Below are 26,658 nucleotides of genomic sequence, written 5' to 3'. Positions count from 1 at the left end.
CAAGGGCAGCAGTCACATGGGAACACCACCACCAGGAAGTTCCCCTCCAGACCACTCACCATCCTGACTTGGAAATATATCATCGTTCCTTCACGGTTGCTGGGTCAAAATCCTGGAGCTCCCTCCCTAATAGCACACTGGGTTTATCTACACCACATGGCGGTTCAAGAAGGCAGCTCACCACCACCTTCTCAAGGGCAATTAGGGATGGGGAATTAATGGTGGCCTAGCCAGTGACACCCACACCCCGTGAATGAATTAAAATAAAGCAAAAGCAAGTAAAGCTAACAATTAGGATTAGCAGGATTCAGCATCATAGAATTATCATAACTCATAGCCTGCCTTTTTTCCCCACACCCCTTCTTTAAACTCTGGACAGAGGTCAGCTACTACATTATTTTTCCTGGCAGTATGTTCAATTTTTAGGTTGAAGGGCTGGTGCATTATACTTGGGCAAAACTGAAGTTCCTTTCTACAGAGCTTTTCCAAAAATGCCAGTGGCTTATGATCAGTATAAATTAATGTCTCTCCTTGATTATTCAAAACATGTACTTCAAACTGTTGAAGAGCCAAGACTAGATTTGACATTTCCTTCTCCATTGTAGAGCATTTTGTCGATGTGTATTAAGTTTTCTTCAGAAATAACTGACTGGATTCTCTATATCAGTATCACCTTGTAGCAACACCCATTCCTATACCCAAATCACTAGCATCAATAGCTATTTTGAATAGTTGATTGAAATTTGGAGTCACCGAAACAGGTTCATTTATTAATACAGCCTTTAACCTCAAAGGCATTTGACAAACTCTGTCCAGTTAACTTCAAAGTTTTTCTTCTAAAAGTTCATTAATGGAACAACTACCACACTGAATTTTGGGACAAACTTCCTGTAAAGCCCACACCTTCTGAGGAACCAAGGTATTTCCCACTTTGCTTTGGACAGTATTATTGCTTGAAGTTTAGCTTCTCTTGGCAGCACTCAGTCTTTCCGCATGATATGTTCCAAATAGGTGACTTTGGCCTTAACAAACTCACTGTTTGCTAAATTGATCACCAAATCAGCTTTTTGTAGTCTATCAAATAGTGTACTTGGGAAGAACATATAGAACACCTAAGTGTCACTGTAGACCAATTGATCATTGATATACACAACGCAGTTGTGTAATCTGACAATTAATTAGTTTGTAGATCTTTGAAAGATAGCTGGTGCATTCTTCAATCCAAATGGCATAACCTTATACTCTGTACAATCCATCTGGGGTTATGAAAGCAGAGATTTCTTTGGCTTGATCTGTTCTGGAACTTGCCAGTAACAAAGAACAAAGAAAAGTACAGCACAGGAACAGGCCCTTCGGCCCTCTAAGCCTGCGCCAATCATATTGCCTGTCAACTACAACATTTTACACTTCCGGGGTCCATATCCCTCTATTCCCGTTCCATTCATGTACTTGTCAAGCTGCCTCTTAAACACCACTATCGTACCTGCTTCCACCACCACCTCTGGCAGAGAATTCCAGACACTCACTACCCTCTGCGTAAAAAAACTTGCCACGCACATCTCCTCTATAGTTTTCTCCTCTCACCTTAAATCTGTGTCCCGTAGTAATTGACTCTTCCACTCTGGGGAAAAAGCTTCTGGCTATTTAATCTGTCCATGCCACTCATAATTTTATAAACTTCTATCAAGTCACCCCTCAATCTCCGTCGCTGTAGTGAAAACAATCCGAGTTTCTCCAACCGCTCCTCATAGCTAATAACCTCCAGACCAGGCAGCATCCTGGTAAACCTCCTCTGCACCCTCACCAACACCTCCATATCCTTCTGGTAATGTGGCGACCAGAATTACACACAATATTCCAAGTGTGGCCTAACCAAGGTTCTATACAGTTGCAGCATGACTTCCCAGCTTTTATACTCATTTTAACAAATTGATCTTACTCACAAAGTCTGAATTTCAAACTCTTGTCAATGTAATCCTCAAATCAGCGAATTGGATAAGGGTCAGTTTTTGTTACAGCATTAACTTTCCTGTAATCAATGCAGAATCTTAGTGACCCATCACATTTTTGTACCACTATGACTGGAGAATTCCAAGTACTATAACTTGGTGCAATGATATCCTTGTCCAGCATAAATTTAGTTTCCTCTCTGACTTGAGCCAGTTTTGCAGGATTAAGTAGGTAAGGGTTTTGTTTGATGGGTGTAACATTTCCCACATCACCGTCATGCATTGCTAAGGAAGTTTGCCCTGGTCTATCTATACATACGGATTCTCTTTTTAGTTTGGCAGTGTCACCCTGAGACTTCTTTGGAAGGTGGTGTAATATTCTATCCAAATTTTTCAAAACCTCTATATTGGCTAATTTCATTACTGGGGGTTTGATCTGGGAACTTTCAATCACTGATTCATTGTTTGAACCCTCAAAAAAGGAAAATGGTGACATGAATATACTTAGTACCTAGAGCAGAGTCACTGGTTGATTAGCCTTCCTGTCATCATAACATTTCAGGATATTTATGACACACTCGTTGATGTTTCCTTTGGTTGGAGATACTAATTGCAAAGTTTCCCATTGAGTCTCTTTTTAATATAGTAAGATGCAGTAAATCTAGCCTTCAGTGGTTTACCTGGCAAAGGTAACAAAACTAGTACTTCATCCCCAGGTTTAAAAGTTCGAGTTTCAGCTGTCTTATCCATTCAGTTTTTCATTATTTGTTGGGAAATCTTAAGGTGTTCCTGAGTTACTGCACCATTTTTCTCGAAATTTGGATACATAGTCCAAGACAGCAATTTCTTCTTCTGGGACGTAGCTTTCTCTTCAGTGAATTTAAATGGTCCCATTAATTCATGTCCATAGACTAACTCAAAAAGACTAAACCGGTTGACTCATTAGGTGCATCTCTGTTGGCAAATAATAAAAATGAAATTTCCTTATCCCAGTCCTCAGGCAAATAAGCTCTAATCATTGTTCTTAAGGTTTGATGGCATCTTTCCATTGTCCCCTGAGAATGTGAGTAGTATGCAGATGATTCAATCTGCTTTATTCCTAAACTACAGATTGTCTCCTGGAATACTCATGACATGAAATTTGATTTGGGATCAGATCGAACTTCTCCGGGGAACCCATACCTGGTGAAAAACTGAACTAACCCGTTGATTACAACCTTTGCAGTCATTTTTCTTAAGGGTATTTTGGCTTTGGGAATTGGGTAGACAAATCCATGATTGTCAAAAGGTATTGATACCCCGTTTTGGTTTTGGCTAGGCATCCCGCATAGTCCACTAGAACCCACCTAAAATGGTTCTTTGAAAGCGAGTATTGGGATTAGTGGAGTTGGTTTAATTGATGGCCGGGGCTTCCCAACCAGTTGACATACCTTGCAGAATTCAACCGCATCTACATGCAATCCTGGCCAATAAAAGTACTCCATTACTTTAGCCTGAATCTTTCTTATTCTTAAATGACCTGCCAACGGAATCTCATGAGCAATTCATAAAATTTCCCTGCAGTAACCAGGAGGGACAGCAGTTTGATGGACTGTCCAGTCCTCATTCGCTGGTTTCTAAGGAGGTTTCCACTTCCTCAGCAATATGTTAATTTTCAGGTAATAACATTCAGGGACCCTTTCTAATTCTTCATCAGAATACATCGTTCGAGACAATTGCCACAAATTAGGATTTGCCTGCTGGGCTTCAATCAAGGAAGCTTGGATAAATAATTCAGCTTAATTATTTTCAGGGCCTTCAACCTCCTTCAGGTTCCCAAAAAATGTCGTATCTAACTGAGCACTTAAATTATCCTCCCTTTCAATTGATTCTGTTTCATCCTGTCTACCCTTATGAGCTTGTACCCTTGTTAGCACACAATCTGGGAACAATCCAGGATGTTTCTCCTGCAAAATCTGTTTCGCTCAGTTCAACAAGCTCTCTTGAAATTTTCAGATGCTAATACTATCAAACCTGCCAAATTATTACTCTGTAAAATCTACCCTTTCAATAGGTAAGCTAGGAACAATTTCCACAGTACTAAATTAACTTTGTAAATTAACTTTATACAAGAGGACAGGCTCATAAATCCCATGAATACTCCCTAACAGTTCTTGTTTCTTTCGTCTAACTATCTGGAAGACATTATATCAGTGATTGAACTGCCCTATCACCTCTCAAAATATTAACCTGTTTGCCTATTTGTTGGAGGCAAAACCTCTATAAACTCCAGTAACCTGACTCACATCAGTAACCCAAGGAAGAATCCTCTTGACTATCCTGAGATATATCCACCACTTTAGAAGTTTCTGAAGGAACAATTAGCAATTGTACTATTGCTAATATTTCATCACTCGTTTCCTTTACTGGTGCAGTCTTTTCTAAACATTTAGGCATCCCTATTACTACCACTGATTTAACTTGCAGCTTCCAACAATTTGCTTTTACTTGCTCCATCATACAGCAATTTTACTGGCTTCTTTGCATCAATTTTATCCTCTATAATATCATTTCTATTGACGGGAACAGCTTCTGCCTTCTCCCAAAGCCAGAATCTTTTCCATTCCCAAACTTTCTGTTCCTCCAGTTTCCCTATGAGTTTACAAATGGACAGCTACGACCCTCTAGCTGCCTATGTGATATATCATACCCATCTGCCAGACCTGCAGCTTCCCTTATTTTTGAAATCCTACAGTCTTCCAAATGTCACCTAATAGCTAAAAGCAAAAAACTGCGGATGCTGGAAATCTAAAATAAAAATAAAAATACCTGGAAAAACTCAGCAGGTCTGGCAGCATCTGCAGAGAGGAATACAGTTAACGTTTCGAGTCTGTATGGCCCTTCAACAGAACTAAGTAAAAATAGAAGAGAGGTGAAATATAAGCCGGTTTAAGGGGGTGGGACAAATAGAGCTGGATAGAAGGCCAGTGATAGGTGGAGATAGGCAAAAGATGTCATAGACAAAAGGACAAAGAGGTGTTGAAGGTGGTGATATTATCTAAGGAATGTGCTAATTAAGGGTAGAAAGCAGGACAAGCAAGGTACAGATAGCACTAGTGGGGGTGGGGTGAAGGAATCGAAATATGCTAAAAGGTAGAGATAAAACAATGGATGGAAATACATTGAAAAATAATGGAAATAGGTGGGAAAAGAAAAATATATATAAATTATTGGGGCAAAAAAGGGGGGGATTGGAAAGGGGGTGGGGATGGAGGAGAGAGTTCATGATCTAAAATTGTTCAACTCAATATTCAGTCCGGAAGGCTGTAAAGTGCCTAGTGGGAAGATGAGGTGCTGTTCCTCCAGTTAGCGTTGAGCTTTGCTGGAGCAATGCAGCAAGCCAAGGACAGATATGTGGGCATGAGAGCAGGGTGGAGTGTTGAAATGGCAAGCGAGATCTGGGTCATGCTTGTGGACAGATCGAAGGTATTCTGCAAAGCGGTCACCCAGTCTGTGTTTGGTCTCTCCAATTTAGAGGAAACCGCATTGGGAGCAACGAATGCAATAGACTAAATTGAGGGAAGTGCAAGTGAAATGCTGCTTCACTTGAAAAGAGTGTTTGGGCCCTCGGATGGTGAGGAGAGGGGAAATGAAGGGTCAGGTGTTGCACCTTCTGTGGTTGCATGGGAAGGTGCAGTGGGAGGTGGTTGAGGTGTAGTGGGTGATGGAGGAGTGGACCAGGGTGTCCTGGAGGGAATGATCCCTGTGGAATGCTGCTGGGAGCGGGGGTGGGGGGGGGAGATATGTTTGGTGGTGGCATCATGCTGGAGTTGGCGGAAATGGCGGAGGATGATCCTTTGAATGCGGAGGCTGGTGGGGTGATAAGTGAGGACAAGGGGGACCCTATCATGTTTCTGGGAGGGAGAGGAAGTTGTGAGGGCCGATGCGCGGGAGATGGGCCAGACACAGTTGACAGGGTTGGAGAGACCAAACGCAGACTGGGTGACCGCTTTGCAGAACACCTTCGGTCTGTCCACAAGCATGACCCAGACCTCCCTGTCGCTTGCCATTTCAACACTCCACCCTGCTCTCATGCCCACATGTCCGTCCTTGGCCTGCTACATTGTTCCAGTGAAGCTCAACGCAAACTGGAGGAACAGCACCTCACCTTCCGACTAGGCACTTTACAGCCTTCCAGACTGAATATTGAGTTGATCAATTTTAGATCATGAACTCTCTCCTCCATCCCCACCCCCTTTCCGATCCCCCCCCCTTTTTTTCCCAATAATTTATATAGATTTTTCTTTTCCCACCTATTTCCATTATTTTTAAATGTATTTCCATCTATTGTTTTATCTCTACCTTTTAGCCTATTTCGATTCCTTCACCCCACCCCCCACTAGGGTTATCTGTACCTTGCTTGTCCTGCTTTCTACCCTCAATTAGCACATTCCTTAGATGATATCACCACCTTCAACACCTCTTTGTTCTTTTGTCCTTTTGTCTATGACATCTTTTGGCTATCTCCACCTATCACTGGCCCTCTATCCAGCTCTACTTGTCCTCTCCACCCCCCCCCCCACCTTAAACCATCTTATATTTCACCTCTCTTCTATTTTTACTTAGTTCTGTTGAAAAGTCATACGGACTCGAAACGTTAACTGTATTCCTCGCTGCAGATGCTGCCAGAACTGCTGAGTTTTTCCAGGTATTTTTATTTTTATTTTTGTCATCTAATAGCTATTGTGATGTTGTTTCCAAATTCTTCCATTATTATTACTTTCCTCACATTCTTAAAAGTCTCCTCTAACTCCATTGACCAAACCACTGGTCAAATAATATTTCTTTCTCCCTAGCAAGTTCTACAAATGCTTGATTCTGTCTTTTCTTCAAAGTCTGCAATTTTAGTTGATACTTTACAGGAACAAGTTCATGAGAATTAAGTACCACAGTTTTAACTATTTAATAATTGGAAGATTGTTCATCCAAAAGACATGAATAAAGATCCAATGCTTTCCCTACCAAGATGCTTTGCATACAAATGATCCACTTCTCTTGTGGCCAAGTTAGTTTAGTAGCAATTTTCTCAAAGGACACAAAGTACCTTTCGACTCCCTCCTTGCTGAATTTTAGCATGAGGCGAATATTCCTAGCTAAATCAAAACCCGGAGATTAATTCAAATCCTGTCCAACCTGCCTATCCTTCCCTGACCATGGAAACAAAGCCTTTATACAGTTCAAAATTTCCTATTCTGCTTTCTCTTTCTAATTTAAGCTGCTTCATTTGTAACTGAATCTTGGTTAACTTAAGCTGCGCTGCATTTATGTTAGGCTTTTCTTTAAATTCCAAATGTTGTACTTTTACATCAGTTACTTCTGTTTTTAACTCTATCTTCAACTTTTCTGTTAATTCTACTAACGTTTTGTTGCACAACATCCATCCAGCTAATTTCACACTGTTTCTCCTGGTGAAGGTCGTCGTGGCAGTAAGCTGAGCAGGGCCAACCGGACTTACCTTTCTTAAGCCACAGATTCCAGCTCCTCCTGGGGGATTCCCAGGCCAGCCGAGAGATGTAATCCCTGCAGTGTGTCCTGGGTTGGCCTTGAGGTCTCCTCCCAGTGGGCTGTGCCCGCCACACCTCCAGCAGGAGTCTACCAGGGGGCATCCTTATCAGATGCCTGAACCACGTCAATTGGCCCCCCTCAATCCGGAGGAACAGTGACTCAACTCAAAGGCTCTCCCGGATTGCCCAGCTCCTCACCCTGTTCCAGTAAGCCCAGCCACCTTACTGAGAAACCTCATTTCCGCCGCTTGTACCCGCAATATTATCCTTTTGGCCATTAACAAAATACCCAAGGACAAATCTCCCCCCCCCCCCCCTTAGTCTTAGCAATTGACAAAGCCATTCTGCTTTGCAATAATTGCAGTAAAATTCACAGTGAAATCCCGTTAGCCCATTCTTGAGAAAATCCCAGCACCCATATCCATTGTGGATTTGAAATCCCGGACAAGTTCCCAATTTTATGATCTCCTTCAAGATCAATAACTTTTTTTTATAAAAGAAGAAATCCAAAATCCCAGTTATTTAGTGAAAGGGTGAAGTCATGAAATTCCACAGATTAAAACAAAATCATTTTTACTACAAGAGTCAAACGATGCAAATGCTGAATACTTTCTTGGATAACCACATATACTCTAAAACCCAGAATCAACATAGGTTAAACATGAAATAACAGGCAAATAGTGGTTTATTTTTATTGTATACGTTACATACTAAATTCAGCTGTCCAATCACCACATATGTCACCCATCTCAATCACAAAGTCCTTCAAAACTCTGTGTCTTCCTCATGAAGAATTTCGACTCTTTTAGGATTTAGCCTAATCCCAACCTACAGCCGCACGTAACCAACTGAGTTCTGTGGGTACAGTTTTCACCAAAAAATAGCACACATCTGCAGATCCTCCTCAACTCTGCTTATGACAGTCTGGATGACATAGATCCACCAGTGTTATCTTCAAATAACAGAAATAGCTGCAGCACTGTATATTTGCCCATTCTCCGCTTCAGCCTCCATCTTCTTTAGCCTGCCTGTACTGCACGACCAGGATCATTGTCTGAGCTGTGATGGCTCTGTGTCTCCCAGAAGTTTTTGTTTCCAATCTCAGTTCAGCCTTAGTTTCCTTGGACACTGGAAGAGTCGATTTTCTTGTTCAGTTAGGGCGTGTCGCAAAAATTACATGCTTTGAAACCACAGATACCATCAAACTCTGTACTGCAGCATTCTGCAGTCTCCCTCCATTTAAATAATAATCTGCTCTTCTATTATTCCTGGCAAATTGAACAACCTCCCATTTTCCTACTTAATGCTCCATCTTCCAAGTTTTTTGCCCATTCACTTAACATATCCCTTTGCAGACTCTTTGTATTCTCCTAAAATCTTGCTTTCCTACCTATCTTTGTGTCATCAGAAAATTTTCCTACAGTACAGTCAGCCCCTTTATCTAAATCATTAATAGGGATCCTAACTAGTTGAGGCTCCAGCACTTATACATGTGGCACTCTGCTACTTACAGTTCGCAATCCTGAAAGGGACCAATTTATCCTGACACTCTATTTCCTGTTAGTCAATCCATGCTAATATATCACCCCACAATGTCATAAGCTCTTATCTTATGCAGTAACCTTTTATGGGGTACCTTATTGAGTGACTTTTGGAAATTCAAATGCACTACATCTACTGGTTCCCCTTTACCTTTCTTGTTATTCCTCAAAAAACTCAATTTGCTGAACATAATTTCCCTTTCATAAAACCTTATGAATTTTTTTGATTGTATCACAGTTTTCTAAATGTCCTGTCACTACTTTTTTAATAATGGATTCTAACGTTTTTTTCAATGGCTGACATTAGGCTAAGTGACCTATAGTTTCCTGCTTTGTGCCCACTTAAATAGGGGTATAACGTTTGTGATTTTCAATCCTTTTCAGAATCTCGGGAATTTTGAAAGATTGTAATCAAGCATCTCCTATCTCTGCAGCTACTTCTTTTAAGACCATATGAAGTAACTTGTCAGACTTTAGTTCTTTGAATTTTCCAAGTACTTTTTTTCTTGTAATTTATGTTCTGAACGCAACCCCAGAAACCCCTGAGTGAGTTCCTGGTACTGCCTCTCCATGAGAGTTGCCACTCTTTCTATGGAGGAAACTGTGTAACAGAGCTCTGGGCTAAGGCATTGCTTATACTCCACATGGACTGCTCCAATACAGAGACTCTGACATGCAGTCCCTCTGTCAGATCTTCACGTGCTTCCTGTGGCCAGTATTTGCAGCCTAATAGATGACTCCAGAGGCTCATCATCTGCCTCAGGCTCAGCATCGTCCTGGTCTCCAGAAATTCTCCGACTGCCAGTGCCCTGGGACTCTGCCTCCAACAGCTCCTCAAGCGAGTGTGATGTGCCTCCCACAGCGTGCACTGCCAACTGTTCTGAAATGCTTATGCCCACTGACGTGCCTGTATGTGCACTTGTACTTGATGCAGAGGGAGGATGTGACGTGGATTCATCTGGCTGCAGGTTATCCTCTGAAGTCAAGGAAGGGTCCTTGGGGTCCTTCTGTGGTCTAGAGGATGTTCCATCTGAGGGAGGGGAAACATGCAAGTCTCGAGCAGCATTAGGAACTCAGAGTGAATGCGTTCTGGTTGCTTCTCAGAATGGACATCTGGCTGAGCAAAGACTAAATGGACGAGCAACAAGGATTAGTGGATTTCACATGTCAGTTTTACAACTGCTGTCCTACATCTCTCATGCCCTCTACCAATCTATTCTGTTGACTCTTACCCTCTGAGACCCCTGGCTCTCTGTGACCAGTGGACCTGGTTCCACATTCACATGACATCTCAAGGATCTGCTCTTCTGCCTGACTTAATATCAGCAGATTAAGGAAACCATCTCCTGTTCACCCTCGCTCCTGTGCATTGTGACTCCTTTTCTTCGGTAAGAACAAAAGTGCTTTCTTTAGTCCCCCCTCTACATGCCAGAAGATGCTAGCCTCCCCAGAGGGTGTTTGGAATCTGAAACACACTGCCTGAATGGATGGTAAAGGCAGGAATCCTCGCAAAATTTACGAAGTATTTGGATGAGCACTTGAAACGCCATAGCATTCAGGGCTACGGGCCAAGTACTGGAAAATGGGATTAGAATAGATTGGTGCTTAATGACCGGCGTGGACATGATGGGCCGAAGGGCCTGTTTCCGTGATGTATAATTCTGTGACTCTAAGTGCTGTCACACACAAACACATCTCTCCACAGTTCCATTTGGAATCAGTACACAAGCTGGCAGAGTACAGAAGGTCATTGAACCTCTTCCTACACTGCACCAGGTCCTTCAGATTACATCATGTCCGCTGACCAGAGTTGCCATCTCTGTCCAAGCCTTCTTTAAGTGTGTTGGCCTTCTCTTGCTGTCTTGCGGCAGCAATATTTCCCGTTGTATGCTAACAGCTTCCAGTAAAACCAGTAGGCATTCATCTAAAAAGCAGGGGTGGGGGGAGTTGACTGGTTCTGGCCATTTCCATACTGCCTGGCATAGGTGCCAGGTGCAGAAGACATATTCCAGCACACTTCACAGCACAGGATCTCAAAACAGTAGCCTGACTCTTGGAAAAGCTCGGCAGCCCCCTGAAGCAGTTCCACAACAATTGTCAAGCTTCAGAGAACTCCTTTTAAATCCCCTGCGCCTCCCCCTGCCCCCTGCAGTGTTAAGCCTCTCGGCATGTGTTTCTTGCTGGTCGGCATTTAATTGATCAGCCAGCATGAAATTGCCATCAGAAGCCAATCGTGGCTGGGAGCGGATTTCACATCGGCTTCCGGTCCAGCCAATCGCACTCGCCCGACAAGCCTAAAACTCAAGCCCTAAAGTATGCTGTTGCTTCACGAGTAACTTGTGGTTAACTGGTGTATTTGATAAATTTGCTTGTGCATCTAGCCATTGCAACACCAGGCAAAGTAAAGGGTTATTTTGCTCAAGTGGCCCCATAAAAGGTTTAAAGATATCTCTCCACATTCAATGCAAAGTAGTCAGTTCACCCTCACAAGGCATAACTGTTGACAATAAATGCTATGCCTTGTGATCTAAAAGGCTTTGATTTTTTTAGAATTTCCCTTTGCCATTCATAACACTTCAGTATAATTCATTACATATGGAGTTTTATAAGCATTAATAATGTTAGCTTATCTATGTTCAGTATTGTTTAAAGCAACAGTCATCACCTTTAATTGAGACATCCTTATTTGATAATTAGTCCATGCTCCTTCCTGTGCTTAAATTCTGTTTCTTTCGGTGTTTAAACCTTATTTGTTTCTGCATATAGGTCTGCCTTGAACCAACAGTCTTTTGAAAGACATAAAATACAAACCAGAACAAGGCTTTTTATTTTAGTGTGGGTGGGAGACATCATGATTTAAGTGACTCAATTAATTTGTGAGTACTTGAACTGCATTTGAACATCAAGGGAATTATCCCAAAAGCTGTTATAAATATGTTGTTACCCCTTTTATACACACAGTACCTCATAATTGTGCATACATACACACTAGAGATGGATCTTCTGTCCTATAATAACTGGCATTAAATTTAGTGTAATAAAAAATCCCAAGTTGCTTCACAGGTGTGTTGTCAAGACAAAATTTGACGCTAAGCCAAATAGAGATATTAGGGCTAGTGACCAAAAGCTTGGTCAAACAGGTTTTAAAGAATAACTTAAAGGAGGAGAGAGTGGCCACAAGAGGTTTACAGAGCAAATTCCAAGACTTAAGCCCTGGGCAGCTGAAGGAATTGAAGCCAAAGCCGAAGAAATCAGGAAAGCACAAGAAACCAGAATTGGAGGAGTGCGAGGCATCGGAGGATGTAGAGATAGAAAAAGTTAAAGTGATGGGACGAGTATTACTCTGAGGGATGATCGATCTAGTTTGAAGTCGGTTGGAACCAATATTATATTGTGATCTTGTAGTGTAATAGGAATGTTGCAAATATAACTGAGGGACTTTCCTTCTATTTTAACATCAGAAAGCAGTTACATAAATTTATATCAAAGTTGAGTGTACAATCTAGTTCACATCATTAACACTCATTTATTATAATTATATGGGGCTCTCGCAATGGTTTGCATTTGATAACTGAAATTGAAAAAGGAAGTTGCGAGATAGTGGCTAATACTGTGATTTTCTTACTCAGATTGCTTTATTTCTGTAATTTGGGGTCACCTAAATTGAGCTGTTTTATGTCCATTAGATCAATCTGTGACAATAACTGATTCAGTGTTTGACATTTAATAACCTTACAATATTTTTAGCTTCCCAGTTGCAAATCAATGACTGTTACCAGATTTGCACGTTATAGCATTCATCTACACACAAGATTGTTGTGCCTATCTTCAGTAGTTGTTGTATTGTTCTATCTTTATCTTGCCTTATGGCCAAAATCATATTGCAATCACGTATGTGAGTAGTATTGCAGGCTTGCTTAATTAAAGGACTTTCTCACTTTAACTACAGAAATTTAAAAAAATTATGGTATTTTTAAAATCTCCAGCAAAAACCTAAAGGAATGATACTCCACACTTGCAATAGTTGACCTTCAGTGCCATAGATGTTATTTGGCATTCATTACCACTTAACTTGCAGCTGAAAGGGTACTTAAACCAGAACAGACAAGAACCAACTTTGTGGAAAGTTTAGTTTGTATATACCGTGTAAATACAGCGGTTTCATGCCATAATCTGGTGAACCTTCGCTGCACTCCCTCTATGGCAAGTATATCCTTCCTTAGGTAAGGAGACCAAAACTGTGCACACTACTCCAGGTGTGGTCTCATCAAAGCTCTACAGCTGCTGTAAGACATCCTTGCTCCTGTACTCAAGTCCTCTCGCACTAAAGGCCAACATACCACTTGCCACCTTAACTTCTTGCTGCACCCACATGTTTGCTTTCAGTGACTGGTATGCAAAGACACCCAGGTCCATTTGTACATCAACATTTCCCAAACTCTCACCATTTAAATAATACTCTGCCATTCTGTTTTTCCCACCCAAGTGGACAACTTCACGCTTATTCACATTATACTCCATCTGCCATGTATTTTCCCACTCAACTTGTGTAAGTTGTTTTGAACTCTCTTAACATCCTCCTCCATTCCCACCTAGTTTTGTGTCACCAGCAAACTTGGAAATATTAGCTCCCTCATCCAAATCATTGAGATATAATATGAATAGATGGGGCCTAAGCACTGATACTTGCGGTACCCCAATAGTCACTGCCTGCCACTCTGAAAAAGACCCATTTATTCCTTTTCTGTTTCCTGCCTGCTAACCAATTCTCAATTCATGCCAATATATAGGGTCCTACATTTGACTTCACTAATCTTTTTCTTTTTACATACTTATAGAAGCTTTTAGTCTGCTTTTATGTTCCTTGCAAGTTTACTCTCATGATCTATTTTTCCTCTCTTAATCATCCCTTTGACCTTCTTTGCTGAATTCTAAACTGCTGCCAGTCCTCAGGCTTGCTCCTTTTCTAGCAACTTTATATGACTCCTCTTTGGATCTAATACTATCCTCAATTTCTTCTATTAGCCATGGTTAGGCCACTTTTCCTGTTTTGTTTTTGCGCCAGAAAAGAATGTATAACTGTTGTAATGCATACATTTGTTCCTTAAATATTAGCCATTGCATATCCACCACCATGCCTTTTAATGAAATTCCCCTATCTATTGCAGCCAACACCCATTTCATACCTTCGTAATTTCCTTTGTTTAAACTTAGGACCCTAGTTTCGGATTGGAATTCTTCACTTTCCATCCTAATGAAGAATTTTATCATGTTATTGTCGCTCTTCCCTGAAGGACCCCTGACAACAAGATTATTAATTGATTCCTTTTCATTACACAATACCAAAACTAGGATAGCCCGTTCCCTAGTTGGTTCCTTGATGTACTGGTCTAAAGAAACCATCTCATACACACTCCAGGAATTCACCCACCACAGTATTCATTGCTAAATTGGTTTGCCCAATGTATATATAGATTAAAGCCATGCATGATTACTGTAGTACCTTTGTTACATGTATCTCTAATTTCCTCTCTAATGCAGTCGCCCACCTTACCACTACTGTTTGGAAACCTATAGACAACTCCCACCAATGTTTTCCACCTCTTGTTGCTTCTCAGCTCCACCCAGACTGATTCCAAATCTTGATTTTCTGAGCCAATATCCTTTCTCACGATTGCACTGATGTCATCCTTTACCAACAACACTACCCCACCTCCCTTTCCTTTTTATCTGTCCTTCCTAAATATCAAATAGCCTTGGATATTCAGTTCCCAGACTTGGTCATCCAGGCAAGTGGGGATTATTCCATCACATTCCTGAGTTGTGCCTTGTAGTTGGTGGACAGGCTTTGGGGAGTCAGGTGGTGAGTTACTTGTCGCAGGATTCCTAGCCTCTGATCTGCTCTTATAGCCACAGTATTTATCTGGCCAGTCCAGTTCTGATTCTGGTCAATAGTAACCCTTAGGAAGCTGATACTGGGAGATTCAGTGATGGTAACGCCATTGAATGTCAAGGGGCGATGTTTCAATTCTCTCTTGTTGGAGATGGTAATTTCCTGGCACTTGTGTGTGGCATGAATGTTACTTGCCACTTATCAGCCCAAGCCTGGATGTTGTCCAGGTCTTGCTGCATTTGGACGTGGACTGCTTCAACATCTGAGGAGTCGTGAATGGTGCTGAACATTAGCAAGTGGTTGTTGGAGGTCAGCCATCTCAGCTCCAGGACATCACTGCAGGAGTTTCTCAGGGTAGTGTCTTGACCCAACCATCTTCAACTGCTTCATCAATTATTTTCCTTCCAACATAAGGTCAGAAGTGGAGATGTTCGCTGATGATTGCACAATGTTCAGCACCATTTGCTACGACTCAGATGCTAAAACAGTCCAAATGCATCAAGACCTGGGCATTACCCAGGCTTGGGCTGACAAGTGCAAAGCAATGACATGTCCAACAAGAAAGAATAAAACCATTGCCCCTTGACATTCAATGGCAATACCACTACTGAATCCCCCACTATGAGCATCCTGGGGTTTGCCATTTACCAGAAACTGAACTGGACTAGCCATATAAATACTATGGCTACAAGAGCAGGTCAGAGGCTAGGAATACTGCGACAAGTAACTCACCACCTGACTCCCCAAAGCTTGTCCGCCATCTACAAGGTAGAAGTCAGGAATGTGATGGAATATTCTCCACTTGCCTGGATGAGTGCAGCTCCCATAACACTCAAGAAGCTTGACACCATTCAGGATAAAGCAGCCCGCCTGATGGCATCATATCCACAAACATTCGCTCCCTCCACCACTGAAGCACAGTAGCAAAAGTGTGTACCATCTACCAGATGCACTGCAGAAACTCACCAAGGGTCCTTAGACAGCACCTTGCAAACTCACGACCACTACCATCTAGAATGACAAGGGCAATAGACACATAGGAACACCACCACCTGGAAGTTCCCCTCCAAGTCATTCACCATCCTGACCTGGAAATATATCGCCGTTCCTTCATTGTCGCTGGGTCAAAATTCTAGAACTCCCTTCCTAACAGCACTGTGGGTGTACCTACACCACATGGACTATAGTGGTTCAAGAAAGCAGCTCCCTACCATCTTCTCAAGAGCAGTTAGGGATGGGCAATAAATGCTGGCCCAGCCAGCGAAGCCCGAATCCCATGAATGAATAATACAAAAATCATTCCGAAGCCATTTTCCGTAATCGCAATCCTGTTGTACCTGTTTACATCTCTTTGCGCTGTTAATTCATCTACCTTATTGCAAATGGCCCTTGCATTCAGTTACAATACCTTTAGACTTGTCTTTTTAACATTTTTACACATCTTTCGTACTATGGCCCTATTTGCTGCTCGCCCTTGTTTCCTCTGCCTTTCACTTTTGCTTTTTATTTTTCTATCTCTCATTTCAATCTTTGCTTCTCTCTCTTGTGTCTCCCCACTCAGGTTTGCACCCCGCCCGCCCCCCACCCTGCCAATCCAGTTTAAACCCATCCCCACAGTACTAGCAAATACCCTTGTGAGGATATTGGTCAGGGTCCTGCTGTGGTGCAACTCATCCAGTTTGTACAGATCCCATCTCCCCCAGAATTGGTCCCATTGCCTCAGGAATCTAAATCCCTCCCTCCTACACCATCTCTCCAGCCACGCATCCATCTGGTCTATTCTCCTATTCCTGATCTCGCTAGCACAAGGCACTAGGAGTAATCCTGAGATTGTTACCTTTGAGGTCCTGCTTTTTAATTTATTTCCTAGCTCCCTATTTTCTGCTTTCAGGACCTCATTCCTCTTTTTATCTATGTTGTTGGTGCCATTATGGACCACGACCTCTGGATGTTCACCCTCCTCCTTCAGAATGTCCTGCAGCCACTGAGCGACACCCTTGACCCTGGCACCAGGGAGGCAGCATACCATCCTGTCATCACTCCTGTGGCCACAGAAGCATATTCCCCCCCCCCCCAACCCTGCCACAAGCCTGCAGTGCAGCTGAGCCACCTGTCATGCCACGGATTTGGCTCTTGCTGCATTCCCCTGAGAAACCATGTCCCCCAGCAGTTTCCAAAACAGAAAGTCTGATAGAGAAGGTGGTGGACACAGGACACTCCTGCACTACCTGCCTAATGTTTTTGCTGCCTGGCGGTCACTCATTCCCTTTCTGCCTGTGCAATCTTTACCTGCAGTGTCACCCCCTCACTGTAGGTGCTATCCACAAAGATTTCAACCTTGCGGATGCTCCACGGTGAATTCAGCCACAGCTCCAGCTCTAAAACATAGATTTGAAATAGCTGCAGCTGGAGACACTTCCTGCACACATGGTCACCTTGGATACTGGAAGTGTCCCTGACTTCCCACATTGCAAAGGAGGAGCATTCCCCCTGGCCAAGCTGCCTTGCCGCAACTTACCCTTAAATTACTCCCTTTACTTTTACTTGCAGTTCAAAGAATATTAAATATATACCAGGGACCTTACTTATACTTTAAACACTACTTAATCTAAACTAAAGACCAATATTTACTTTAAATGCTAGACAGTAGAAATACTTACGAGATCCTGCTTACCAAGGCTGCTGCTCCTCTCATGCTGGTTTCTGGTCATGCTCTATGAACTTATGTTTCCCCTGTGATGTCACTCTTTGATGTTTTCAAAAATCACCTCTCATGCAGCTGTTCAACTCCTGAGGCTGAAGAAGATCGAGGAAGAAAAGAGCACCAAAGCATGATGCTGAAATAGGGTGCATCAAAGCCATCCTGTGAGATAATGGCTCCCCTGATCAGATCACTGCTTGCTCTATCTAGATCACGCAAACTCGTGAATGGGCCCAAGGCTGCCATTTCTGGTCCTGAAAAGTGCCCAGCCTACCTCAGATTACCTTGGAACGGCAAGGTATCGCAAACATTTCGCAAACAGGTGAAGCTAGCTGTTTCATGCTGCTACTATGCAGTAGCAACACGAGTGGTGTTTGCCAATAACAGGATGCTGCTGTCAAGCCAAAAAAATCATTCTGCCTATCACACGAAAGAGTAATGTGTATGAATTTCAGTGCCAATGTGATGCTAGGTATGTAGGCCGTACGTCCCAAAGACTGGCAGATCATATCAAACAGCATGTCCCTTCAGCTGGTCGCAACAGGCAAGGTACTTACTGTACCCAACCAGACCATGCTTGCCAAACTCAAAACAGTGTCCAACATTAGATGTGATTCCATGATTGGACAACATTAACTAAACAACCCTGAGTGTGCTAAGAATTACGCAGACAATCAATTTAAGGTTATCACAGTGTCGCATACTTACACATGCTAGAAGCCATATAAATTAATACACAGAACCCTGTTCTTTGCAGACAGAAAGAACATGTGCAAACATTGTGCCTGTTTCAACTGAACAAAATAGGCGACAGGCATTCTCTGGTTCATTCCTCCAGGCAATGCTTTGACCAATCAGTCAACATGCCCAGTTTGAATTTAAACAAAGCATGGCAGTTAACTGTCAGTCATCAGTTAACTGGTGCATTCTCCATAGCAATGTCTCTACCAATCAGAGTCCACTTGCCACCCATTATCAGCACTCTCTTATGGGGTATAAATTGTTGTTCCCTGTAAATTTGGTATTCTTACAAATGTCCTGATTGATGCAAGGTAAAAAGCTTCAGCGTGTCTTTTTTCAGGCAATACTAAATATGTATTTCTCCTGATTTGACTTCAAGATAATAACATTGACTGATACGATATTAACGGCTTGACATTTATCTACAGCCATTGAAAAGGTGGTTCCACTAGGGCACGACATTTTAACTTAGTCCACTAATTGTGCCTTATAAAGCAATTTTAATGCACCATTTAAGCTTAAATACAAGAGGAATTTTTTATTAGACATGGAGAACATCATTTAATATGATCAAACTTTTTTAAATTACCATTGCGAATGGGTATTTGAGCCTGCTGTTTGTTCTTCTTGCTGCAGAATGTTACCAAAGGTGCAAGACACAAAATTGTCCTCAGTATACAAAAATTGAAGGAAAGACAGAATGTGCTCAGATCATTGGAAAAGGTAAGAGATGTGCAGATACAAATATTCGTTCCTCTTCCATGCATCTGTTTTAGTCTGAGATCTTCTTTTTGTTCAGACATCTTGAGCACTCTAGTCCTTGCAGTGGCATGCAAATATGTGGCCAAAAACTCCTCCATCTGATGTGGCAAATTTTACTTCAGCTTAATTTCTCAACTATTGTATTATACATATTTCAAGTTATATTTGAAAGTAGCTTTCCTCATATCATTTAATTTTCTACGACCTTCTCAATCCTTGTAGTTTGTCAGTATCCACTATATATCTTTTTTTCAGAACCACATAAACAGTCAACTGTTAAACAAACTTTGAAATTTGTCAGTACAATGTAAGGCATGATAATTTCTGTAAACCTAATAGTACACATTAGTGACCCGTTTGTAAGAATTGAAATAGGAAGAGCATATCGTATCACAGGGAGAACTTTTATCATTGACTTGCTTATAAGTATACATTCAGAATTTTATCTTGAGGGTTCTTCCTTAAGTGATCTTAGTTTAGGTCTATTATTTCTTAGAAAATGAATTTGTGTTTCCCTTCCCCTAAGTGAGGAAACTGCAATCACAAAATACCCTCTCATTCTTAACCCTGCTCCTCTCCACCAACCACAGCAAGATTATAACCTACTCCAGGCAAAGGTTTCTGGTCTCATGATTCATTTGGGTTTGGGTTCATTTGTTTGGATGGTTCATTTGATACCCCGACCAAAGCATCCAATGTCAGTGTGGATATCTTTTGGGCTGCCTGCAAATTCCTCTTGAGGTGCAGTGTTTGATGTGCTCAAGGGTCTGCTTAGGAACTTAGTTAGTCACATGATGGGATACTTTAATCTTCCATCTATGGAGCAGTGACAGCATCTACTATGCCAGTTCTGAGGCAGTTGATGCTTATCCACTATTTGTGAGGAAGGTTTAATCTTTCAGGTTGTACTGTAGAGTCCTTTGTAAGGAATTTTTTTTGGTAAGTTCCAGTTCTTTCTAACATCATACCATGGATCGTCAGGGCTGAAGGGCTTCAGTGACTATTCAGAATGGTCTTATAGATTTGACATGATTTGGTAGCAGGTTAAGTAATTCGATCTGGATTGGCATTTTTTTGTTCATGGGGTATGGGCATTGTTGGCAAAGTTAGCATTTTATTGCCTGCCTGTAATTGCCCTTGTGATGTAGCTGAGGTACTGGTTATATTCTCTGGAGACTGCACGTTCACCGCATAGATGTAGTGGTGCAACCTTTGTAAGCATAGGTAGTCAAAGTATTGTCAGTATAAGCTTACCCTGTGATAATTCTCATAGTAGAATTCAGCTGGACATCAACAGATTTGACAAACAGATTTGATAGTCACGCTAGAGAGCAATACTCTGCTATAGAGTGAAAATAGTAATATCGTAAGCAGTCTGGATATTCCTCTATTAAAACTGAAGTAACAAATTAGTGTAATGATCAATACTTGTAGGTATTGTAAGAGTGTAAAATGAAACAGAAAAGGAGGGGGTGGATATGACAGATGTCAGGTCCTTAATATAAATGAGAACCAGGGCTGACTAGAAAGTCCAGAGGGCAGTGAGGAAGGAAATGAGAGACAAACAGACTGGCAATTAACATAAAGGGAAATCCAAAAGCCACGTATAAATAGTAAAATGGTAGTAAGAAGAGGGCTGGGGTTGATTAAGAACAGAAAAAGGGATCTATGCATTGAGGCAGAGGGTATGGCTGAGGTACTAAATGAGCACGTTGCATCTGTGTCTACTAAGGAAGAAAATGCTGCCAAAGTCATAGCAAAGAAGAAGGTAATTGTGATACTGGGTGCACCAAAAAATTGATAAAGGGGAAGGTATTAGAAAGGTTGGCTGTACTTAAAGTTGATAAGTTACCAGGATCAGATGGGACGTATTTGAGCATGCTGAGGGAAGTAAAGGATTTACTTATATAGGTTTTGACCATAATCTTCCAATCTTCCTTATATACCAAGGTGGTGCCAGAGAATTACAAATGTTACACCCTTGTTCAAAAAAGGGTATAAACATGAGCCCAGCAACTGCAGGCCTGTCAGTTTAACCTCAGTGGTGGAAAAACATTTTTAAAGGATAACCTGGGAAAGAAGTAACAGTTACTTGAAATTGTGATAACCCTGTATAAAACGCTAGTTCTGCCTCAACTGGAGTGCTGTCCCCAGTTCTAATGTGAAGGTGCAGGAAAGATTCACCAGAATGGTCCCAGGGATGAGAAATTTCAATTACGTGGAAAGATTGGAGAGCTGGAGCTGTTCTCCTTGGAGAAGAGAAGATTAGGAAGAGATCTGATAGGGACGCTCAAAATTGAGGGTCTGGACAGAGTACTTAGGAAGAAACTGTTCCAATTGGCAGAAGGATCAAGAACCAGAGGACACTGATTCAAGATGCTTGGGAAAAGAACCATTAAGGTGACATGAAAAACAGTTTTGCACAGCAAGTGGTTAGGATCTGGACTGCATTGCCTATGAGTAAGATGGAGGCAAATTCAATCAAAGCCTTCAAAAGTGAATTGGATAATTACCTGGAAGGAGAACATTTACAGGGTAACAGGGAAGTTGTCTTGCAGAGTTGGTATGGACACAACAGGCTGGATGGCTGCTTCCTGTGCCATGAACATTCCATGATTCTATGACTTGGACAAGGATGGATTAATTAAGGAAAGTCACCATGGATTTATTAAAGGCATATCATGTTTAATTAACTTGATTGATTTTTTTTAATGAGATAACAGAGAGGGTTGATGTAATGTATATGGACTTCCAAAAACCATTTTACAAAGTGCCAATTAAGAGGCTTGTCAGAAAAGTTGAAGCCCATGGAATAAAAGGACAGTGACAGCATTGATACAAAGTTGGCTGAGTGACAGGAAACAGTAGTGTTAAATGTTTTTTTTGGACTGGAAGAAGGTGATGTTCTCCAGACCACTGCTTAGATTAATAACTATGTGCCCTTTACATCCAAGTCAATTCCAAAATTTGCAGATGACACAAAAGTCAGAATATTGTGAACTGTGGGAAGGATGTAGACAGGCTGGTGGAATGAATGTACAAGTGGCAGATGAACTTAATACAGAGAAGTGTGAAGCGATATATTTTGGTATGCAGAATGTTGCTGTCAGACCTGCTGAGTTTTTCCAGCATTTTCTGTTTTTATATAAAATGAAGTGCACTATTCTAAAGGGGGTCACAGGATCAGAGAGATCTGGGGGTTTATGAACACAAATCATTGAAGGTGGCAGGACAGCTTGGGAAAATGATTAAGAGAGCATAGGAATCCTGATCTTTATAAATAGAGGCAGAGAGAACAAATGCAAGAAAATTAAGACGAACCTTTATAAAATGCTGCTTCAGCTTCAACTGGAGGTCAGCTTCTAGGCACCACACCTTATGAACGATATGAAAGCTTTAGAGAGGGTGCAGAAAAGATTTGAGTGATTCCAGGGATGAGGGACTTGAGTTACTTGGATAGATTGGAGAAGCTGAGTTTGTTTTTCCTAGAAGAGAGAAGGTTGAGAGGCAATTTGATAGTATTCAAAATCATAAAGGACCTAGACAGAGTATATAGAGATGAACTGTTACCTTTGGAGGGGGCGAGGAACAGAGGGGAGAGATTTAAGACGCTCGACAAAAATACCAAACCTTTTTTCACTAAGCTAGGATCTAGCCTGGAATGGTGGAGGCAATTCTGACTTTCTTGAGGGAAATGGATAAGCATCTGGTTTGCAGGGTTAGGATAAAGGCCAGAGGAATGAAATTAGTTAATTTGCTTTCGCAGAGAGACAGCATGGTCTTGATGTGTCAAATGGCTGCCTCTTATGCTGTAACCATTCTGTGATTAGATGATTTCTATTACCCAAGGCCATGCCCTGACCTGAAAACCACTGAAGCTGTTGTAGACCAGAAGTCCACCCACAGTTTTGCAGGACTAGTGTATATATTTCTCTTTCAAGGGCCTCCAGGCAAACAGGAGCTATAACAGCTGTAATCTAAGAACAAGTGAGTGGAACACTAGCTAATGTTAGGATTTGGAAAAAATATTGAATGCAGAGGAGTTGACCAGTCAGAACCTCAGGTAGTGATTAGTGTTTTCTACAAAGCAGAGGGAACCTCTGGTAGGGTTGTTGGAAAATACTGTAACTGCCTTGGGTTGCATCAAGTAGATTTAAGCTCTCCACTGGAATCATAGGTTTGGGGTAGGAGTCAGTTTTCAGCACATTGGTGGTGACCAAATTAGTAGAATCAATCCTGATAGGATTAAATGTCATGTGGAAAGGGATGGTCAGCATGGAATTGTTAAAGGAAGGTCATGCCTCACAAATTTGATTGAATTCTTTGAGGAAGTGACAAGAAGGGTTGATGAAGGTAGTGCAGTGGATGTTGTGTACGTGGATTTTAGCAAGGCATTCAACAAGGTCCCACATGGCAGATTGGTCAGGAAAGTAAAAGCCCATGGGATTCAGGGTAATGTGGCAAACTGGATAAAAGGTTGGCTTTGTAACAGGAAAGAAAGGGTAATGTTCGATGGTTGCCCTTGCGAATGGAAAGTTGTCTCAAGTGGTGTTCCACAGGGATCGGTTTTGGGACCCTTGCTGTTTGTGTTATATATTAACGATTTGGATGTTAACGTGGGGTGCACGATTGGGAAGTTTGCAGATGACACAAAGATTGGTCGAGTAGTGGATAGTGTAGAGGATAGCCATAATCTCCAAAACAATATAGATTGGTTGGTGGAGTGGGCGGTAAAGTGGCAGATGGATTTTAACATAGAGAAGTGTGAGGTCATACATTTAGGGAGGTCAAACAGTTACAGGGATTACAACATAAATGGGAATATACTAAGAGGGGTAGATGTGAACAGGATCAAATTGTTTCCCTTGGTGGAGAATTCTAGAACCAGGGGACATAGATTCAAGATAAGAGGCAGAAGGTATAGGGGGGACATGAGGAAGAGCTTTTTTATGCAGAGGGTATTGGGTGTTTGGAATTCACTGCCCAAGTTGGTGGTAGAGGCAGAAACTCTATTTTTTTCTTTTAAAAATTACTTGGATCTGTACCTTACGTGCTGTAAACTGCAAGGCTATGGGCCGGGTGCAGGAAGGTGGGATTAGAAAGGGCACCTCGGTGTCCTCAGGCTGGCATGGACAAGATGGGCTGAATGGCCTCCTTCTGTGCTGTAACTTTTCCATGGTAAAAGATGATTGCTGTTTCTATCACATTTAGAATATGGATAAGATTGCAGGTTCCTATTTACAGAAGATTTGGTCTACTCATAGAAACTGCCTTTTGTTGCAAACGCAAATTAAAATGAGAGAGCCCAAAACCTGATAGCTCACTTGCGCTGTCTAGCGCCCCCACTTCTACAATGTGTTTCAACCAATTAATGCAGGATGGAATTTTGTGAAATGTTTGGTCCCAATAATGTGATAACTTACAAAGTGTATAAAATAGGATATTGATTTGATCAGAAATGTTTTGCTACAATTGGAGGTCTAAAACCAGCTGGCCAGATAATACCACTTCATTATTGTAAAGGAACCAATTGGAAAAGGTAACTGTCATACAGTATCTCCAATTTGCAACCTTACAAGTGAATCATGTATTTTTTCACTTCAGACTTAAGAAAAGATTTTGCAAATCTACTGTTAAACATAGTTTTAGTAGACACAAAATTGATTGCTACAGTCCAAACCTATCTGAATTTTTAAAAATTTATTCTTTCATGGAATGTGGGCATCACTGGCAAGGCCAGCACTTGTTACCCATCCCTAATTGGCCTTGAACTACATGGCTTGCTAGGCCATTTCTGAGGGCAGTTAAGAGTCAACCGCATTGCTATGGATCTGGAGTCAAATGTAGGCCTGACCAGATAAGGTGGGCAGATTTCTTTCCGTAAAGGACATTAATGAACCAGATGGGTTTTTACAATAATCAATGGCAGTTACATGGTCACCATTGCTGACACAAGCTTTCTATTCCAGATTTTGTCAATTGAATTTAAATTCTACTAGCTCCTGTTGTGGGATTTGAACCCATGCTCCCATTAGTTTGGACTTCAGGATTACTAGTCCAGTGACAGATCCTCTACACCATCATCTCCCTATAGATAAGAAATATCTAAACTTTTCATGATTAGTCTATATAAAATAAATATGCGTGTTTCTTCAACAATGTAAATGTAATGCATATTTCAATAAGTTATATACATTTGAATATTGCATTGATATTTTATATTCTCTTGCACAGGATGTTCTTGAAGGTGGTAATCTGCGTAATGCACTCCAGGAGCTGCACCAAATGATTCTTACCCCTATCAAAGCTTACAATTTCGCCCATACCCAAAACTCTGGTGAACAGAACCAAGACTTGGACTCTCAGTCTACTTTAATGAGTTCAGACAGCAGCTTAGGAAGTCGGCTACCTGATGTGAAGGACTCTGCTGCTGGGGGCATTCAGCAACAAAATGTCACAGGGTGTGAGGGTGAGTCAGGAGGTGCTCCTGTTCCAGAAGGGGATCTGCCTGGACAGTTTACAAGGGTCATGGGCAAAGGTAGGCCTTGCTTTTGAAGATGTCCAAGTTAAAATATATGAAGAATGTTAAATAATAAAGGAAATTATGATGGTTCAGTGGATTCCCAAATAAAATAATATATTGGGGTTTTGGTAACATTTGGGCTCACTCTTTGAGACTTGTGTTAGCAATTTCCGGTAAAAATGTTACCCCAAAATTTCAAATTTAACCCAAATCATCAAAATAAAAGATTGCTCTGCTCATTGTGCACATCTTGCATTAAAAAACTGGCCATTCTTAACCCATTCCTCATGAATCTAGATTTGCAGCACAGATCTCTAAATTAGCTCCAAGTTTCCTGCTCCTTCAGTGGGGTCATGAATAAATGTTACAGTATAAGGGAAAATTCACATTGGTTCTAAAGATCATGGTAAAGGGAAATATTACTTTGTTGCTGGTAATGATGTAAGGATTGCATAATATGTATCAGTCTTGGTTCAGTGGTAGCATTCTTGGCTTTCATTTAGAAGGTCGTGCGTTCAAGCTTCACTTCAGAGATTTGAGTACATAATCTAGTGCTGCACTGTTGAAGGTGCTGTTTTCCAGATGGGATGTTAAACCGCCTGACCTCAGCTGACATAGCGCTATTTGAAAAAGTGAAATTGTCCAAGTATTTTGGACAATATTTAGCCCTCAATTAACTCCATTAATATAGATTAGTTGGTCAATTTTCTCATTACTATTTGTGGGACCTTGATATGCACAAACTGGCCTTCATGTTTCCCTGCATTATAAAAGGGATTATTCTTCAAAAGTGTTTAATCAGCTATTAAGTACTTTGTGATATAAGAGATGTTGTATAAATGCAAGTTTGTTCTTGTTGCTTTCTTTCAATGCTACTTTATAATACCTGAAATAAGAAATTCCTTTGCTGATGTGTTTTTCCTTGATGAACACAGACATTTTTATAAATTCATCATAACTAATCAGGCAATGTATTGGCTTATACGAGCATTTAATATCATTCCT

General features: G+C 41.4%; 1 protein-coding gene across 7 annotated transcripts in view; it reads left to right on the top strand.

Annotated features, from left to right (window-relative positions):
• The window catches only part of samd4a (sterile alpha motif domain containing 4A), a 237,543-nt gene that overhangs the window by 174,752 nt on the left and 36,133 nt on the right, over window positions 1-26,658 (top strand). For all 7 annotated transcript variants that reach the window (XM_041214020.1, XM_041214018.1, XM_041214014.1 and 4 more), the window contains 2 exons: window positions 19,005-19,091; window positions 25,365-25,668. In XM_041214020.1, coding sequence (XP_041069954.1) covers window positions 19,005-19,091; window positions 25,365-25,668 — 391 coding nt within the window. The remainder of the gene's footprint in view (window positions 1-19,004; window positions 19,092-25,364; window positions 25,669-26,658) is intronic.

This window comes from Carcharodon carcharias, chromosome 20 (genome assembly GCF_017639515.1).
Source record: "Carcharodon carcharias isolate sCarCar2 chromosome 20, sCarCar2.pri, whole genome shotgun sequence".
NCBI lineage: Eukaryota > Metazoa > Chordata > Chondrichthyes > Lamniformes > Lamnidae > Carcharodon > Carcharodon carcharias.
Note: the sequence above shows the minus strand (reverse complement) of the source record. Positions and strands in the feature narration are given on the sequence as shown.